The following is a 15,119-nucleotide window of genomic DNA, read 5'->3' on the forward strand; positions in this document are numbered from 1 at the left end:
CTCTTCCATTGTAAAATGGACTGTCACATCCCTCACCCAATCCTAGGAATCAATGAATATGATGACATCCAACTCATGCTGGACAGGTCAAGTCACAGTCACTTGGTGTCCCATCGTTAGGTGTTCAGTCTCCACAAGGGCCCATTAGCATACCAGAAGTTACTTTGAAAATGGAGAGCAACTGTTGTTCCTCTCTTATGGGGCTTTCCAATAGAGTGTTCTTAACTACCAAATACATTAAGCTCTAGCAGATCATAGATACCAAATGGTAGGGTAGGCTGCACTTGGACTTAGGGAAGAGACCTTTTTTTCTCTAGGCTCTACTCAAAAGTGGCAGAATTTTGGATAACCTAAAAAACTGATTTGGAACAGTAATTTCTAGGGCCTTATATACTATTATCTAAATCCAAAAGCACCCACCAAGTGACATGACACTTTCTTAATAAGGAGAAATACAAAAGCTTACATTTTACCTTAGAGGAGATGCCCCTCCATCCCCAGACCATTAGACCTTCAAAATCATCACATATAGGGCCAGGTCCTAGATATTTATGGGATAAAGCCTTAGGACACATGAGTCTCTGACATATGAATCTTATGAGCTATATAGCTACTTGCCACTTCTGCTCACCAGATGAGAGTTGGAAGACCTCAGAAAGTGTCCTTACTTGGAAATAGGGTCTTTGAAGATGTAATTAGTTAAGAATTTTGCAACAAAATCATCCTTAATTTAGGGTGGGCCCTAAAATCAAATGACTGGTGTCCTTATAAAAGAAGAAGAGAGGATACAGAGACACAGAGGAAAAGGCCATGTAAAGACAGAGAAAGAGATTGGAGTTATCCTGCCAAAAATCAAGGAACATTAGGCGGCACCGGAAGCTGGAAAAGGCAAAGAAGGATTCTCTTCCAGAGCCTTCAGAGAGAGAATGGCCCAACCAAGACTTCTGGCGTGCAAACTGTGAATTAGTAAATTTCTGTTGTTTTAAGCTACCCAGTTTATACAACGTTGTTATGGCAGCCCTAGAAAGCTATACCAGGTGTCAGGGTCATACTCTTTCCTATCAGGGCTTTGACTTTAACAAATAAGACCTTTCAAACTATGTGTTCAGTCTCCTTATAAAAAGATCCTGGGCCTATTTTTAGCACAGTCTGCCCTAGAGCTGCAGAAGCTAAGAGTTCCTTTAAGTTGTTTTAGAGGGCCTCTGGAATGCCTTAAATCAGTAATGAACTGTTCTAAGTTGATCATTTTATTTTCATACAGTCTCTGTGTTTTGGTAGGTGAAATAATGCTCCCTCCAAAACTGTCTATGCCTTAATCCTCAGAACCCATAAATATATTACCTGATATTACAAAAAAAGACTTTAGATGTAATTAAGGTTTGTTGAGATGGAGAGAGTATCCTGGATTATCCAAGTGGGCCCAATCTGAACATACGAGTCCTTAAGAGTGATGAACCTTTCCCAGCTGTGGTTAGAAAGAGGTTTGATGATGGAAGGAAGTCAAAGAGATGCTAAATTATTGTCTTTATAGATGGAGGAAGGTGGCTACAAGCTTAGAAATGTGTAAAGCCTATAAAATCTGAAAAAGGCAAGAAAAGTTCTCCTCTAGAGCTACCAGAAAGTAATGCAACCCTGTAATATTTTGATTTTATCCTAGTGAGACCTGTGTTGGACTTCTGGCCTACAGAACTGTAAGACAATACATTTGTGTTGTTTCAAACTACCAAATTTGTCATAATTTAAATTGGAATAGAAAATAACACAAATGGCATCAAAGCAAGCTATTTTATTCCATCATCATTATAATTATCATTGCCCTTTATGAATTAAGCACCACAAATATTCAATCTCCTGTTGGCTTGCCTTTCCATTAGCCCCTCATCCTAATTAATCAAAGGAGAATGTTTGAGTAATTTTGATGTCACCACATGATAGGGTTTAATACTTCACTTGACACCTTCACTGGGTCCTTTGATTTTAGGTAGGAGATAACCCAACTCTAAAATCCCATCCTGAAGGTCTACAGTCTAGAACAGGGGTCAACAAACTTTTTATGCAGGGAGAGACAGCAAATATGTTAGGCTTTGCAGGCATATAGTTCTGTCACAACTGTTCAGCTTTGCTTTTGTAGTAAGAAAACAACCACAGAAAAACATGTTAATGCATGAGCATGGCTGTGTTCCAAGAAATCATTTTACAAAAACAGGCAGTACACTAGATTTGTCCCATGGGCTACAGTTTCCTATCCCTGATCTAGAACAATTCTGATACTATTATCTTAACTGGGGTTCTATAGAAAATAGACTGAGGCAAGGCCTAAGTGCTAATGTTTCACTAAGAAGTATAATCTCAGGGCTGCAATAATAAAGGAAAAGTGAAGTAAAGCAAAGAAGTAAAAGATGATTCATTATCATACTAACCACTATTTCTTGGGGAGAAGCAGAAGAGACATAGCCAATAACCCAGCAGGTGTATTTACTTGGCTTGCAGGATGTCTCTAACAGCTTACAGGGAAAAACCATGATTCAGAATAGCCCAACCATAGGAAGGCAGGGAGGGAGAATTTATTTCTTGTGTCTTATCTAATAATATTGGTCAAGGTTTTCTCCATGGGAAATTAACACCCCTTCACTCCAGGGCTGTGTCATTTGACCCCTTTGGCATCTGTTAGGGAAGCCAGATCTCATGCCTTACAGTATGGCACATTATCTAAATCCAGAATTAAAGAGAGGAGCCAAAGACTCTGGGTATAGCCAGTCAGCTTCAAAAAGTAGTACTGCATGAAGCTGATTAACCCTGACAAAACTGAGATGAAGTAAGCAGCCAAGGGTTTGAGAGATATGCAAAGCTGAGAGAATCTAAGGAGATGTACACAGTAACATGCCCAATACAGGTACCTCTCAGTCCAAGAGCACCTTCTTGTATTTGATAGGCTAATATGCAGTTTCTTTAGTAAATGGTGTCTCAGGGACAGGGGGTTCTATTTTCTGATTTTATGATACTATTTTGTTTCAGCAGGAACCTTAACATAAGTAATTTGTTTCTTCTTTCACTGTACCAACAAGCCTCCATGAAAGTTTTCCCCTTCCAGGTTGAATTTATCCCAGAAATGCAAAAATATTTACATTAGAAAATCTATTTACATATTTCAACAAATAATTAAGGAACAGTCATTTTGTAGTGTAAGTACCTGACAGTTAGCTTTTTAAATTGCAATGTAAGTGCCTGACACTAAGCTTTTGATTACTGAGGCATCTATTGCAAAGACCTCCATCTGAAATAAACCCATTGCCAGCTACACTACTAGATAAAGAGCCAGGATGAGCCACCCAGGAAGTTTCCTTTTTTTTTCCTTAAGAAAGCTCTGGTTGACTTAGATAAACTGGCCATTTGACTGACTGCTTGCATTTCCCTTCTTGCACTTTAATTCCTCCTCTTGTTTTAAATTCACCAATAAAGTGAACCTGTGAAACCATAGGTATCCCACCCCGATCTCAATAAAACTCCAGGTCCATGTTCCCTCCCTCCCTCCCTCTCTCCCTCCCTCCCTCCCTCCCTCCCTCCCTCCCTCCCTCTCTCTCTCTCTCTCTCTCTCTCTCTCTCTCTCTCTCTCTCTCTTTCCCTCTCTCTCTCTCTCTCTCTCTCTCTCTCTCTCTCTCTCTGTCTCCCCCTCCCTATTTCCCTCTCTCCCTGACCACGACATCCCTGTGTGGCCCCAGGCATGCCATGTACTCTCCAGGAGCTATGAGTAATAAACCATGTTTTTCAAAGTTCTCAGATAGTTGTTGCTGAGGTGTGTCTTGCAATCATAGTAAGAATCACAAGGGCTGTTCCAGCCTCAACACTGGCTTCAAAAGGGTTAACATTTGTGAAGACTCACCCAATTGAGTATCACCAGGCATTTCTACTATCACTGTCAATACCATCTTTATCAATAGGCTGAGACTGGTACAAAACACATCTTGATACTATAGAAAAAGCATTAAATAAAATTCCACACCATTCATAATGTAAAGCCCTTGGAATACTGGAAAGAGGTGGAAACTTTCTAACTTCATCAATCAAAGGCCTGCAGCAAACATCTTAAAGTTGAAACCTTGGAGGCATTTGCTTTGCAATTAGAAACAAAAGACAGTTCCCATTAAAACAATTTATATTCAGCACTACACTGGGTTCCTATCCAACAAAACAAATATATATATAATACATATATTTTAAGGCAAGTCAAGGAAAATTTAAACACAAAAATTTTTCCTGCCCTTTGGCCTCCTCTCTCCCCTCTACTGTACTTTGTGCACCTGCATTACGCATTGACCAACGCCCCCCCTCACCGCATCGGCAGAAATACCTGCTCAACGATAAAGAGCAACATTCTCCTAGCACCAACTAGACAACTCCTTAAAAGATAACATTCTTTTTTAATCTTGTAAGGGGTCACAATGACCCATCACTTTGTACTTGCAGATCTGGATTGTGTAAACTATCTACATCATTAAGTGTATAGCCCTCTGTCTCAAAAACCTATACAACTGTGCTTTGACCTCTAATGGGTAGAACAGTTCTCAGAGTTTTCTGAGAAGCTGTTCCCAGGTTATAATCTTCAATTTGCCTCGAATAATATTTTCCATCTCTTTCAAAAATTGACTATTGGTTAATTTTCCATCAACATATATATGAAACAAAATTTGTCTACAATTGCTATGCTTTTATACACAAAATATTTCAGATAATCTAAAGACAGCTACTAAAAACAAAACATTCCGTGATGTAGTCAAATATAAAATAACAAAAATGAACAATATATTATATACTAACAATTAATTATGAAACTGATTTTAAGAAAACTAATTCATAAGAGCAATAAAATCTATAAGATACTTAAATTTAAGGTAACAAAAGATATGTATGACTTTCGTGAACAAGTTATGAAGCCATATAAAAAACATAAAAGAAAGCCAAAGTAAATATACCGTGTTTATAAGATGGAAAGATGGAACACTCATGTCTTAACTATGTAAATCTTCTCTAAATACGTCAATATGTTCAAGTTTCAAACAAAATCCCAACAAGGATTTACACAGAGCTTGATAAGCTAATCCTAAAATTCATATAGCAGAATAAATGGTCATAAAAAGCCAAGATGAGAGAGGGAGAAGAGGAGACCTACCAAATATCAAGATATTTTGTAAAGTTATTATAATTAATAAAGTGTGCTATTAGTAGAATAATAGATAAATATATCAGTGCAATAGAGGAAAAAAATCCAGAAAAAGACCCACCCAAATATGGGAACTTGATATATAAGTGAGATGTCCTTATAAATCAGTGGAAACTGAACTGACTATTCAATAAATGAATTATTCATATGTAAAAATGAAAGTATACCCTTATTTCAAACCAACATAAAATAAATTACACATAGATTAAAATCGAATTGTGAAATGGAAAGCCTTAAAACTGATAGAAAAAATAGAATTATATTTTCCCTCAGGAAGGGAAAGATCTACTGGGTAACAAACAAAATGCAGGAGTCAAATAAAAAGACTGAAAAGGCTGAGTACATTCAAATCAAGAATTTGTATGTGACAAAAGGCTACGGATGGAAAAACTAGTCAACAGGAAGTCAAGTGATTTATTTAAGGTTATATGCTAATAAGCAGTGGAGCCACAATTCAAACACAGTCTTCTGCCTGTAATACTAATTTATTTTGCATTCCTTTTAATTTTTAATTACATAATTAACACATATTATATTCTTTCATAAAAATTTGAACACAAGTAAAATAAGAATAACTTTGACCATTTTCCGCAATTCTAATCACTAGTATCCTCCCCAGATTTATACATTTCCTTTTAGGCTTTTTTCCTTGAGTATCTGAATATATAAGTAAAAACATAAATTCATTATTCAAGTGGTTTTATACTACACTTAGTATTCTACATCTTTTCTTTTAAAAATGTGGTTTGAAGAACTTTCCTTATCATCACTGCCTTCCACAGTAAGTATACATCATCATTCATTTATTCAATTTTCTATTAATAGATCTTTAGGCTGTTTTCAGTATTTTGACCTTTGGTCATATAAACAGGATAGATATCTGAAATGGATTTTCTATCTATCAACATGTTGTAAATGTTGATAACAAATTGCCCATACTGGTATGTATACCCATGATTGCTGCATCTAGATGCCCATTTTTCAATGCCTTTTCCATTACCTGATATTTTAATATTTTCAACTTTTAATATTTTGCCAGTCTAATGGGGGACAAGGGGCATACTGCATTTCCCTAGTGATTACTAATGAGGCTGGTTCCTCCTCACTGCCAAACCCTTATCTTCAGAGGTAAGAGGCAACCACACCTTCAACTCTTAAAATCATCTTTTCTAGTAGACTTAGTTTCATATTTCTAATTATATTTATAATGCCATTTCTTGATTTATTAATTAGACATTATCTATTGATTTCTTATTATGAAAGATGAGGATTTAGCAAAAGATCTTTATAGATTTTGCATATTCATTATTTGCCTGCTATATATCTAGAAAACACTGTCTCCCAGTTTGTTGCCTGTCTCTTATCTTATGGCATATTCCTTAAAGCTTTCCTAAAGAGGTCCCTACTCCACAGTAACAACCTGTTTCTTATTGTTTCTTCTAAAACTCTCTGAGTTGCTATTTGAATATCTGTGTATTTTCTCCATCTGGAATTTACTTCTGTGAATGGTATAAGGTAGAGGTCTTATATTTTTTCCAAAATGGATACTAATTGGCCAAAGCCATTTATTCAATAGTTTATCATACCCTGAAACATCTTCTCAAAATATACAAAATCCTCCCAAACACCTGAACCATTTCTGGAATATCTGTTTAGATCTATTGGTCTTCTTATATTCCCCTGTACCAATATCACAATGTTATTCATTCTGAAAAAATGTTTTGCCTATTCTTAAACATTTCATTTTTCTTATGAATTTTAAAATCAGCTTGTAAATTCTTTAAAAATGTAAGTAAATTCTCTATATCCACTTTGATGAGAGTTTTTTTCATGAAAGGATGTTGAATTTTGCCAAATGCTTTTTTCTGCATCTATTGAGATGATCATGTGATTTTTATTTTTCCTTTTGTTAATGTTGTGTATCACATCAATTGATTTGCAAATGTTGAACCATCCTTGCATTCCTGGAATAAATCCCATTTGATCATAGTGCATGATTTTTTTTGCACACTGTTGGATTCCGCTTCCTAACATTTTGTTGAGGATTTTTACATGTATATCCATCAGAGATATTGGCCTGTAATTTTCTTTTTTTTGTAATGTCTTTTTATGGTTTTTGGTATCAGGGTAGTGCTAGACTAGTAGAATGATTTTTGGAGTGTTCTGTCCTCTTCAATTTTTTTGCAATAGTTTGGGAATGATAGGTATAAGTTCTTCTTTATATGTCTGTCAGAATTTTCCTATGAAGCTGTACAATCCTAGACATTTTTGCTGCACGGTTTCTTTATTTTTAATTACAAATGCAACTTCACTCCTAGTGATTGGTCTGTTCAAATTATGTTTCTTCTTGATCCGGTCCTGGTAGGTTGTATGTTTCTAGAAATTTGTCCATTTCATCTAGGTTGTCCATCAAAAAGTCCATAAAAAGGGCTTCCCTGGTGGCGCAGTGGTTGAGAGTCCGCCTGCCGATGCAGGGGTCACGGGTTCATGCCCCGGTCCGGGAAGATCGCACATGCCGCGGAGCGGCGAGGCCCGTGAGCCATGGCCACTAGGCCTGCGTGTCTGGAGCCTGTGCTCCGCAACAGGAGAGGCCACAACAGTGAGAGGCCCGTATACCGCAAAAAAAAAAAAAAAAAAGTCCATAAATAGGGCTTCCCTGGTGGTACAGTGGTTAAGAATCTGCCTGCCAATGCAGAGGATGCGGGTTCGAGCCCTGGTCCAGGAAGATCCTACCTGCAGCAGAGCAACTAAGCCCGTGTGCCACAACTACTGAGCCTGGGCTCTAGAGCCCATGAGCCACAACTACAGAGCCCATGAGCCACAACTACTGAGCCCATGAGCCACAACTACTGAAGTCCATCGCCTAGAGCCTGTGCCCCGCAACAAGAGAAGTCACCACAATGAGAAGCCCATGCACGGCAATCAAGAGTAGCCCCTGTTCACCGCGACTAGAGAAAGCCCGCGCGCAGCAATGAAGACCCAAAGCAGCCAAAAATAAATAAATAGTAAATTAAATAAATTTTTTTAAAAGCTATTAAAAAAAAGTCCATAAATAACAAATGTTGGAGAGGATATGGAAAAAATGGAACTCTTGTATATTGTTGGTGGGAATGTAAATTGGTGTAGCCACTATGGAAAACAGTAAGGAGGTTTCTCAAAAAACTAAAAATAGAACAACCATATCATCCAGCAATTCCACTCCTGGGTATATATCTTAAGAAAATGAAAACACTAACTCAAAAAAATACATGTACCCCAATCTTCATAGCAGCATTATTTACAATAGCTAAGATATGGAAGCAACCCAAGTGCCCATGAACAGATGAACAGATAAAAATGATGTGGTATATATACATATATGCACAATGAAATATTATTCAGCCATAGAAAGGAATGAAATCCTGCCATTTTCAGCAACATGGATGGACCTACAGAATATTATGCTTAGTGAAATTATTCAAACAAACAAAAATATATATTACTTATATTTGGAATCTAAAAAATAATACAAATGAGTGTGTATAGCAAAACAGAAACAGATGCACAGATATAGAGAATAAACTAGTGATTACCAGATGGGAGCGGGAAGGGCAGAGGGGCAAGTTAGGGGTATGGGATTAAGAGATACAAACTGCTATGTATAAAATAGATAAGCAACAGGGATATATTGTATAGCACAGGGAATTAGAGCCATTATCTTTCAATAACTTTGAATGGAGTATAATCTGTAAACATACTTAATCACTATGTTGTACACCTGAAAGTAATATAATAATGTAAATCAACTATAATTCAATTAAAAAAGTAAATTCTAATGACATCTGATTGGAATTACACTGTATTTATAAATCAGTTTAAAGAAATTCAATGTTTTTTCTCTCACCATCAGGGGACTTGTCTTTCAGGTTCAATATTTATTAGGCTAATTCAGTTTCTATCATTTAAAAATAAAGAACCAAACCCATACTAAATAATTTATTTAGGTGTTTTATATAGTACTTAGCAAAAATTATATACTTGAAGGGATATTTATAATGAAAGTGACACTCTAGAGATTTTCACATTATCAACTTTGTTTCTCATAATTAAAGGAAAATTATGAATAATCAAAATTAATAAGGATTATTTCTGTAATCTTAGAACATTTTCTATATTATTACCTATTTATAAAATTAAGATTAGCTAATTTATGATTATTAAATATTGGTTGTTTATCATTACCATTACTGAATATCAGGGACCAATGATTAATGATATTGACAATATTTTTAACTTCAGGCATTGAATATTTGAAAATTAAAGTTGTTCTATGTGTTACATGCCTTCCTCAAAATTCTAGAATTAAATATCAACTTTAGGTGAAACTAAAGACTCAATTTGGGACCATTATTAGTGTAAATAATATGTTCATTTATTTGCTCATTCATTCATTCAACATATTTTAATTTTAGATTACACTGAATGCACTGTGGTAGATGTTAGGTATAAAATAATAGTAAGAAACACCTTTATTCAAGAATAAGGAAAATAAATTCAAGAATAGTGGTATTGTAATACTCACTTTCCCTTCATCTCTTGGGCTATCACTTAAATGTACAACTGGACCTGGATGAGTCTTTGTGGATCTGTTAAATCAATTCAAAAGAGTAATTAAAAAAAAAACATTAAAACACCTTACCGTTAGAAACTGAAACAAAGAAATTAAGATTATACTGGAATACACTCCCAATATTCTAGAGTTTAGCTTAGACTGATTTGAGTCTTTGGTTGTTTTTCTTTAAGACTACTTTTTTTTCTCCTACTAACTCTATTAAAGTAGGTCTATTTTTAAAAATCAGGTTTAAGGACATAGATCCACATAACAATGGGATTCTTTATTATCTTATATGCTTATATGTTTGTTGCCAGATCTGGTTCTCTGAAAATTTGACAATGAAGTTTTACTTATACAGCCACAAGGCTAATGCTGCAAACCTGTTTCAACCAAACTGCAAATTACATACCAAATTTAAAATTTCCTTTGACATGAAATCTCTGATTTTGCTCCTAAAGGAAAGTACAGTGGCTCCTTTTATTTACAAATAGACCCTTTCTAGTGATAGCCATCTTACAGAAAACTGAGCAACTAGGGAAACCTAGTTCACTGGTTCTGTCTCATTTATCTGGTTAACTAGGGTAATCAATAATAGTGTAACAGCGTATTGTTAAAGGGATCTTTGCTCTGTTAATCTGACTTTAAATTTATTCTATTCTAATATCTGGCATGTTTCTTTTATATTTCCTACTTTAACTGATGTCACCGTTGAGTATGAATATGTCATGGTTAAATATGACATGAACGGATATGACATAGATTTATTATTGCTTTTTTCCAAATCCTTTCTTCAATGACCTAATTGTGCCAGATTAACCCTAGTATAAGTATATTGACATATTTATAATTTATTTCTTAAGCACACATGAAAATCATCAAATATTCTGCACAAAAAAATAATGAAGATTTAAATTTTAGAAATTCTTTGGACTCAGACAAAAGTGACAAATTAAGTAACTCCAGGTTCCCTAGATACTGACTCACCAGAGTAACTCAGAAAAATACATCTTTTTTAGATATTTTGTTAGTGGCTTTATCCTAAATTTTCTCACTTAAAAATGGAGATGATAGGGCTTCCCTGGTGGCGCAGTGGTTGAGAGTCTGCCTGCTGATGCAGGGGACACGGGTTCGTGCCCTGGTCCGGGAGGATCCCACATGCTGCAGAGCAGCTGGGCCTGTGAGCCATGACCACTGAGCCTGCGCGTCCGGAGCCTGTGCTCCGCAACGGGAGAGGCCACAACAGTGAGAGGCCCTCATACCACAAAAAAAAAAAAAAAAAAAAAAAAAATGGAGATGATAGCAGTGTACCTACTGAATAACTGTGAGGGTTAAAATATACATATAGCATCTAACATAATGCCAAAACATAGTACTCAATAAATAGTATGTATTATGATTGTTGTAAATCATTGGAATAATTAGAAATTAGAGTTACTATTTGCATTCTGGGATATGTGCAGGAAGAAAAGGCTTCATAAAACGTTTACAGGGTTTTTTGCATTTCTTTTATGTTTATATGTAATATATTATTCACATATAAATGCAGTGCTTTATTACAGTATAAATGCCTCTGATAAAAGACAATGTTTTTCAATTATCTTTTGGAAACTAATAGTATCCAACAAACCAAAAACCCTATCTGTCTTTTGGGTTTGATTGGAACAACAAATACCCAAAGTGTACACCATGATAAACTAGTGAATATATATAAGGTGTTTCACATAAAGACTGTCCCATATCAAAAAAAAAAAAGTTTGGGAAACCTTGAATTAAAATTAAATATTTTTATTTAATAATATTAAAGTTCTTTTACAGAACTTCTTAGAGCCATAATATGCAAATCACCATTGCAAATCTTCAATATTTTCCAAAATTTTGGTCCATAGAATCCTTTTTCATTGATCCTCTATTGAGGGAATCACTGAAATACACGTTGAGAAACACTACTTAGACCATATGAAAGACTCTTCCATTTAGCTTATGACTCTATAAAACACTCAAGTTCAGGAAAAAAATCTACAATTAATCTTCAGGTATTTGTAATAACTTTTTCAGACTATAGAAGAGACTTCTTTTTAATTGTAAAAAAAAAAAACCCTGAAACTCAGAAGATAACAAAATTTAAGAGAAAAAATCTCTCATATTATTTCACTGCCTAGATATGACTGTTAACATTTTGATATTTTTTCTGACTTTTTCCCTAATATTAAATTTCCAAAAACTACCAAGCATTACTTGCAAAATTTACGGCCATTAGAAATTGACTTTAAAAAGCAACTGTGTACCCTGGATTCTATAAATCCCATAAAAATTACTTTAGATAGAATTATCAATGAAATTAACTTCATGGGATAGTCATCTAAACAATTTTTCTAATATCCCTATTTATTTCTCTCCCTCCCATTCACCAGAATGGCTTCTCGATAGTTTTCTTTGTGGACTTACTCTTCCCTTATCTTAAATACTGGTATTCCTTTGTATTCTGTCCTAGACTGCAATGTATTCCCATATTATATATGGTCATGAATTCAAGAGCCCACAGGAGCCAGGCAGGTACTGCAAATGAGTTCAACAGGCTGAATAAGAACTGTGCCAAACTGGATAGCACATTACCCACCTACAAAACGAAAGTTGTCAGTTCCTGTTGATTACTGACTTCCATGCAAGAATACTGGACTGGGATTGTTTCATCAGGAATTTTTTCATGAAAAGATGGAAATCCGAATTTTTATCTCTACTCTACCAGTTCTTAAATATTGGAAACTAATAATTCAGAATATATTTAAATACTCTGATGGGCAAACAAAACATATCTGTGAGTCAGAATTGGTTCACTGTCTACAAGTTTGCTACCTCATTTATATACACTTTTCATGCACAATCTCAAATATTCTTATAATTTCAATGACCATGTAAATTCTGATCTCATTAGGTTCAGATTCATATATCCTACATCCTACCATTCTCCCATACCAATTCCATTTGAATAACTTAAAAACACATACAACTCAACCTACCTAAAATTGAACTCATTATTTTACTCCCAACCTACTCCATCTCCTGCATTCTTTCACTAAATGGCACCCTTATCAACACAGTTACTCAGGTCAAACGCTTTGGGTCACTCTTAATTCTTAATATATTATTCTTACATCTTCCCACAATACCCAAGTATTGCCTCTTCTATCTTCTAACTATTTGTTTAATATGTCAGCTTATCTTCACTCCTAAATCCACCCTAATTTTTACCAAGAATACAGTCTTTTCTCTTTTCAATGATTTCTCCATACCTGCATTCAGAGTGGACTTCCTAAATGCAAATTTGGTCAAGTCAATTCTTTGCTTAAAACTCTTCAAAATCTAGCTCCCGACCTTAGATAAAGTCTAAATGCTCAAACTGGCTTACAAGCCTTTCATACTATATATTTTTATTATCTTCTCAACCTTATCTCTTGCCATCCTTTCCCCCAGCCTTTCCAACCAACTAAACTACTTAAAATTTCTGTGCATGGAACAAAAACTCTCACATTCTATCCTTTAAAACTTCTGTTCCCTCTTCCTGGAAGCCCTCTCCTCCAGTTCTCCACTCACCTAACTGAAACTCATCCTTCAGATCTCATGGATGTAACTTCCTTCACAGATACTTCTCTGAGACTTCATGTCTATATTAGGTATCCTTCTTATAGAATTTTCACTTTATATTTCCAATATATTGTAATTGCCTTTTTACTTAATCTCACCTTTATTACACTGGAATCCCGAGAGGAGAGAAACTATGTCTTCTCAGTTTATACTTGTTTCCAGGAGCTAGTATATCATAGTGCTCAATAAATATATTTGAAGTCTGTATGCCTTACATCTATGATTTAGTTCTAAATTTCATGCTCAAATTTTTAATCACATGTAGAAAAAACTGGTTATTTTTTTTTCTTTTAAAGCTAGGGCTGTCCTTCAGAAACAGCTATTTCTGTGCTATAACCTGGAACATATTTTCCCATATAAAATTTTTTAATGTCATTTTTGTTCTATACTACTATTTTATAAGGTATTCTACAAACATTACCGTTTCTACAAACATCACAAAAATGGCTTCCAGTTTCCAAATAACCAATATACACATTATGAGAACACAAGCTATTTATAATTATGGGAACTGCCTACAATTACAATTAGGAGACTTCACTAAAAACACAAACAAGCTAAAAAAATAACAAACATTGAATGAAAAGTATTTCATGTAAGAACTTAAAACAGAAATAATCTCATATAGCTCAAAGATAATTCTGCATTTCTCACACTTAAAACATGTACTGTTAAAATTTGTTTAAATTTCTAATTATAAAATGATTCTTCTTAATTAAATATGTATTTTATTATTATCCCATACCCTTAACACATATTAATAAGTGGCATGCATTTTCTAATGTATCTCAAGAGGTAGAGAGCAATTAAAAGACTGACTGCTCAGGGAGACTGGAAGTTAGCATTTAAAATTATATCTATCACAGTGGGACTATAATTTCATGGAAAAGACTTCTGGAAATCTGGTGTAAATAAAGCAAGAAACAGTCAGGAGATAAGGTGGCTACTAATGATTTCTTGAGGATATTTCAAAGTCATTTTCAGAGGCACATACAACTCTATAAAACACCGGATTTATATAAATGTGAGATTCTATTCAGAATCACATGCATAAGAAAATATTATGAAAAAATAAAATGCCTTATTTTATTTCTTTAATTTCTCCTAATTTTACCCTCCTTTATAATATACATTTTAAAATTTTCATTAGTTCTGAAATCATAAAGTATGGACTATGTAAATACATATAGGGTGTAAGTCATAGTTCAGGTCGTATTAATCTGAACTATGAAAAGGATTTGTTAAGTAAATGAATATAGAAACAACATTGCAAATGTGGTGAAATATTTGATCTGTTTAGATAAAAAACTCTTCTTAATTACTTTATCAGCATTGAATTGACCACAAATGATACACCTATTACTATCTGTACTAATATTAAATTTATATAAAATCTCTATGTTTGATCTCTCAAGTTTACTTTATCAATATCCCAAAACAATATTATGAAAACAAATATTAAGTTCAGCCCTATTTAGTGCTTTTATAGAACTAAGATTATAGGGGGAAAAGCCTTTCCCAAATAGCTGAAAAAATAGGTAACTTTTTGGGAGACACATAATTGTCTACCGGACAAGTGTTTTTAAAAATATACACATAGAATATTAAAATATATATGAGCAAAATAGCTCACACCAATTATAATTATAAATGAAAGCTGTAAGT

The 15,119-nt window shown here is 34.5% G+C and overlaps 1 protein-coding gene across 1 annotated transcript in view; it reads right to left on the bottom strand.

The window, feature by feature from the left end:
- STXBP5L (syntaxin binding protein 5L) overlaps positions 1 to 15,119 on the bottom strand; it is a 368,748-nt gene that overhangs the window by 232,703 nt on the left and 120,926 nt on the right. The window contains exon 7 of the mRNA XM_060149320.1: positions 9,780 to 9,843. Within this exon, the coding sequence (XP_060005303.1) occupies positions 9,780 to 9,843 (64 nt within the window). The remainder of the gene's footprint in view (positions 1 to 9,779; positions 9,844 to 15,119) is intronic.

Source organism: Lagenorhynchus albirostris, chromosome 5 (genome assembly GCF_949774975.1).
Source record: "Lagenorhynchus albirostris chromosome 5, mLagAlb1.1, whole genome shotgun sequence".
Lineage (NCBI taxonomy): Eukaryota > Metazoa > Chordata > Mammalia > Artiodactyla > Delphinidae > Lagenorhynchus > Lagenorhynchus albirostris.